The sequence below is a fragment of the Haliotis rufescens genome, unplaced genomic scaffold (genome assembly GCF_023055435.1).
Source record: "Haliotis rufescens isolate VD_foot unplaced genomic scaffold, xgHalRufe1.0.p SCAF_1, whole genome shotgun sequence".
Lineage (NCBI taxonomy): Eukaryota > Metazoa > Mollusca > Gastropoda > Lepetellida > Haliotidae > Haliotis > Haliotis rufescens.
In genome coordinates, this window is record NW_025963779.1 from 31545683 (window position 1) to 31551729 (window position 6047).

The 6047-nt window shown below is 39.4% G+C and overlaps 1 protein-coding gene across 1 annotated transcript in view; it reads right to left on the reverse strand.

Moving 5' to 3' along the window:
- Window positions 1-3989, reverse strand: part of LOC124110938 (nmrA-like family domain-containing protein 1) — a 29055-nt gene extending 25066 nt beyond the window's left edge. Inside the window, exon 1 of the mRNA XM_046470428.2 lies at window positions 3719-3989. Coding sequence (XP_046326384.1) covers window positions 3719-3759 — 41 coding nt within the window. The 5' untranslated portion in view covers window positions 3760-3989. The remainder of the gene's footprint in view (window positions 1-3718) is intronic.
- Window positions 3990-6047: the final 2058 nt, after the last annotated feature.

Sequence of the window (6047 nt, forward strand, 5' to 3'; positions counted from 1 at the left end):
ATTCAAGTCATTCCAAAATCTCTTTCTTTGCCTGTTAACTGAGGTGACATGGTTTGTGTCGATCTACCTGTTGAAGTTTATCCTAATTTCACAAAAACCTCTAACTAATTACAATGGATAACCCTAAGTCAGGAATCGGCACTCGATCGTGAAACCTGTAGTCCCTCTCAGTGAATAGTGCGTTTAAAGGATGGGATGGTCAGGACAAACCTAACGGCAACAATCTACGTACATACAGGCAATACAAGAGTGAATCAGAAATGAGTGACTGTGCAAGATCGGTCAAACATCGGGACCATCGTCAATTGTTGTCAGGTGCGGCAACATCCCCTTAGCAATTGAGCCAGGCAGATACTCCAAGTCCCGTACACCGTTAAATGACAGAATATGTTAGTTCTGCACTGAATCGAAGGAACAAACTGTGATAGAAAATAATTATAAAGTCAACTTCTTACATGATTGCTTCTTCTGTACAGATTTACGTTACAAACATTTTAACAGTGCACGTCCAGAAAAAAAAAACTTATCCCGTTTTGTTTTATAATGCTTTACAACAACTCTTAGCTTTTACTTTATTTAGAATGTATTAAAGGAGGTTTGTAAATAATATTTAATCATCATCCAACTATATATAAACTGCCGAGCAAAAGAAGGAATACATCCATAGTTGATGGTGGTCATAAATGACACAAACCTGGAAATGGTCATAGCAATTGTGATGTATTTCATACGGGTGTCATAGTTGTGTTTTGGACCTTACGTTTGATGTGTTTCGAAAACTGTTGTCAGCCTAGTAACGTTTTAATAGCGTTTGTATTGTTTTGGTCAAATCTAATTTTCATGTGTATACGTTCCTATGTTCGTCCGTTTGTGTTACCAATAGCCAGGTGGGCTTGGCATTATCTGTATGCAACATAGTTAATTTTTTAACGTAAGAATTGCAGTATTTTTCTCGTTGTTTAATGCTCTTGATGCTAACGGTATCTTCTTGTATAAACATGTGTATTGTTTCTTACCAAATCGTTTGAAATTAGAACTGACATCTATTTAGAATCTTTTTGTTAATGCGCCGTAAACGTCACACGCCATATAGACATAGCATAAGGCTTAATCCAGATCGATAACGAACTATAAAAAGATGCTCCATGACGTTCAGGCAGAAATCAGTTTTCTTTTTACGTCAGGAAAATTTAAACCACCGATGTATTCTTTCGCTTTACATGACTGAGAGGCCTTGAACAATATCGTGTCCCTGAACTCAAAATCAGTATATATACAGTATATATGTATGCTCTCGTGTTACAAGCCGGAACTGAATAATAGGAACATCACATCCATAAGATTACAAAGATAATGCTGAAGCAGAAGAAGATGTTGGTACATGTCGTGCCAGAATCAGATGATGGTGTTCATCCGATAATATGATTCTCACCACCATAGACATACCGGTGCTTCCATCAGAGTGATAAACGTCCAACACAGCCATGGCCATCTGCAGTATGTGTCTCACATCTTCCCCAGCTAGGGAGTTAACTGACAATGAAAGTCTCGTTTCCACCCTTGCCGAACTAGGCAGGAATTTCTGGGCTCGATCGTAGTGCCACCAGTGGCTAGTACGAGTTGTGTCCCTTCTATGTCTCTCTTTTTGGCCAATCAGATTCCACCTCTCACATCACATGTATTTGCTTAAAAAAATGGCGGCGCCCAGTCAAGACGATCTGATCGATAATCAAGATCTATATTGTGATAAAAAGGATCTCACATCGCGAAATGCATCAAATCACGTGAGCACCTTGAATAAAAACATGAAAAGATATTGGAAAATATCATTTGACGCCGAGTTGGCGTTACACGTGCTTTGCAAATCCTGCAATCGACGGAAATCTACCGGATGTCAATTTCGTGACGCGATTTTGCATAAAACTCCATAACACCAGCCTAGTTCGGCAAGGGCTGAAATTGGACTTTTAAAGTCGGTAAACTCCGTTGCCTCGGGAAAATGGTGTCTAATTGTACACTGCTTCCATAGCGCAAGATGTTATCTAATTCCTTAAGACCAAGCCTTCCAAAGATATCCAGCAGAGACCTACCAAACTATGGAATATGTACACACTGTATCTGCCATATAAATTACAAATAAAGACATAATCCCTGAAAGGTTTGCATCGTAAAGACAAAACCCCGGCACATCTTCAGTGGAACCAGACATAGTAGATCATGCAGTGTGTAACAATATGTTGCCGCTATTTCTATTTAAGGTGTCTGTTTAAACAGATCTTCCCTGGGCAAGAGTGTCTACTAACCTACACCAAAGCCTAGCTTTCACACTAACCATTTCAAGCCTATTTTGCTTTCCATAAACGTGGCCCAACCCATGTAGAACACAAGTTGTGTCCCTTGCGCTGAAAACACAATATCCAATCAGATCGTTGTTCTTAGTTCAAATGGCTTCACAAAGATGACTACTATATGGCAGACGACTTGGTCGCTCAGATAGTTAGAAAAACAGACATTCTGTGAATACCAAACTCGCAAAGAGGGACAGGTCAGCCGAAATTGCTGAGGCCGAAGGCGACCTCTTATTTATTTAAAGCAACAACGATCAGACGACTTCATGCCTGACAGACAAATTACAGGTTACTGCCGCATTTCGCTCTTACGATGATAGAGGAATAAAGAATACACAGTATCAAGTAACACTGCACATAGCGGTAAAAAAGCTGCATCTCAGTGTGCTCTCAAATATATATGTTTGAGTGAGATGATTAAAAACTTTGAACCACTTCGAAAATATTTATCTTCGATAAAATTTTGGAATAATCTCGACAGGCGATTGTCGAGGCCAAAGCTGCCGACACGTTTTCAGAGTTGACTTTGTAAAACGGTTTCTGATTGGACTAAAGATATGTGCGATACTTTGCTCGTGTTTTAGCACAGAAAAGAAGGTTGGAAATGGCAAGGGTTAAAACTAAACTTTGATATAGGCTACTGGACACGCTTGCTTCGGGAAGATGGTTCAAACAGTAATGCTAGCTTCTTTTTTAAAATGGTTTAATTGTTTCTCTAAAGAAAATGAACCCTGGCCCAGTATATGTTAACTTCCCCGTTAATCCCCTGGGTCCCAGAACGACATTATGTATTGCTCTTTCACAACGCGGCTGGATAAAACTCACAGTACATCACACCCTCAAATCTATCTAAAATACACAAAGCGAAAATAGCTCGTCTTTTTAACATAAAACAAAATCTTGGACAACATTTAGCAATATCTTCTGGCTCAACATTTTCTCGTTATTTCACATTACGATTTCGGAAAGTCAACATTCTACATCTCTTTTTTTCAAATCTGTACCTATAAAATAAACTGCCTGGCAAATGATAGTTTACACTTGAAACTTGGTTTGGACAAAACAATACAAACGCTATCAAAACGTTACTATAGGCGGAACACAGTCGCAAAAAACACTGCAAAATGAAGGTCCAAAACACAACATTGATCCCCGCATCAAATACATCACCAGTGAACAACCATTCCTTGTTTGTTTCATTTACGTCACTATCAAACATGAGCGTATACCTTCCTTTGCTCCGCAGTGCGTCTGAAGATAAACGGAATTAACTGCCATTACCCATACAGTAACGTACAAAACATTTAAACCACGTTAGCGTACTGTACCGTGTCAACATTCATCTCCATTCTTCTCAAAGATATTCTTACCATTTTCGGCAACAGCGACATCGTCGACAACACCGAAGCATGGTACGCTGATGCTGTAGTTGTCACAGCTGTCGTTTCACACCCGTTGTTGTTTCAGCAGCAGCATTTGTTAATGTAGAACGTACGTAAGGATAAGCCGAAGACGTGGCCTATCCCAGTGAGTACGCGAGCTTTCCTGCGTCTGAACAACGTCTTGACATTTCATCCACCCTCAGTCATCTCCACCCTTGAAAGTCCCCGACTCACTATACAGGATTAAAAGACCATAGATGAGCACCTGTGTTGACAGGATACCCAACTCAATATATACCCTAGGGACAGCATAAATCAATCTCAATAAATAATTCACTTTGTAAAAAATTATAATTGGAAAATAACATAAAAATAATCAATAATGTTTTCATTGGATGTTATCTCCTCGGCATAATGTTTACAAACGAAATGTCACGATGTTTTCCGTATCAGGTAGTTTTTTAATAAAAAAAATCCAAGTTTGAGTTTACAGAAGGATGGGATTCAGCAATCAATAGAATTGACTTTGTGTCTCTGAAGCATAAAAAACTAACCTTATGTTATGTCCCCGGCATAATGTTAACAAACGAAATGTCAAGATGTTTTCCGTATCAAATATATTCTTTTTGTAAATTTGAGATTACAGAAGGATGGGATTCAGCAATCAATAGAATTGACTTTGTGTCTCTGAAGCATAAACAAACACGAAAATTTATCTTTCAGACTGTCCATAAGATTGTTTCGTCAGGAATGGCCAGTAAATTGTGAGTGGGTTGCGTTTTATCAGTATTACAAATATATCACGACAGGGGACGCCATAGGTTGTAGAACCTGTGTAGAATTGAACCTGGGTCACCGGCAGGTCGAGCGAACGCCTCATCCACTAGGCTATCCCGCTGCAGTTTTCATTATATGTGACAGGCTGGATAAAGTGAACAGTCTTACACATGTACACTCACTCAATATGAAACAACGCGAGATAATGGGCGTTGACTGTACACACTTTCTTTGGCTCCACTTATCTCGAATACACGCGTATCCCGAAGTCAAAGCTCCAAAGTACCCTATGCGAAAAAGCGCAAAAAAATAATTTTGCTTCAGTTTATTTCTTCCCCTGGAACATATCAACCATATTAATCATACCAATGTTATGTGGCAGAAAGAGATGGTTGTAAGATCATTCGTACTTATTGTACGATGGTAAAATGTCCAGTGCAGTAAGCGGCAGAGAGTGGGGGAATTTAGAGTTACCTCCCCTGGTTGTTGTAAGCAAACCCGACAGACTTTGTCTGGTTGGAGCGTAAACCTAACAGAGTGTGACTGTCTGAATATAGTGTATTGTGTGGTCATTTACTGATTTCATAATATAGTTAAGTTCGACCTGATTTCAGGGTTACCCTTAGCGTTTCTAGTTGGAAATCACCTGGTAACCTCAAATCGTACTTCTAGCTTAGACGAGTATAAGTACTTAGTCAAATTTAATCAAATGGGTACTCGTTCCTGTTACTGTGGTTCATTATATCATTGTTAAAACATATTTCCCCGTGTAATGTGTCTTGATTTATCCCAAAGCTTTATTACAAATCATGTCTTTCGAACAGCATCGAAGGAATCTGTTCGAGTGAGAAAAAGTCTGCAAGGTTAGACCAGCTGTCTTAGGTTCCGCAACATGCAACAGCGCAGAGCTGTATCCCTTTGCCGCGGGGTTCGAATCCAAGATTCACCTCGATTTTGATCCTGCGTCGTATACAAAATGGAAAATGTTCAAGGAACTGTGTCCATTTCCTCTCAAAAAAGCTTACACACTGAGAAAGAGATTTCAAAGCGGAGTTAAACCCAAGTCATTCACTCACTCACTCGGTCACAAGGAGAAATATTCTTGTAATCTTAGCTATGAAATTTTGTATTATGGAAAATGTAAACCACTCCAAAACACTGCTCTCCATTTTCACTGAGCTCTGTTAAAGAGGAATAACATGTATTCTAACACCATTGTGAAAATCGTATTGTTATTTGGACCTGTATAAAATGAGTCAGTCATTCGATTATCGAGATTGACATTAAGCTGATTTTTTGCATCGGGTGGTCACAATATATCTGACCTCACTGATCATATATATTAGTAGCCCGTGGTTTCGTTGTTCATGCTATCAACCAATGGCTTGGCGCTTCACAATGGAGTGTTCACCATCTTCCCGAGGCAAGGAGTTAACTGACTCCAAAAGTCCAGTTTCCACATTTTGGCTGGACTAACGAGTCTATGCATAGTCCAATCAAAATCGCGCACCGAAATCGAAATCCGGTTCGTAAACTGCCG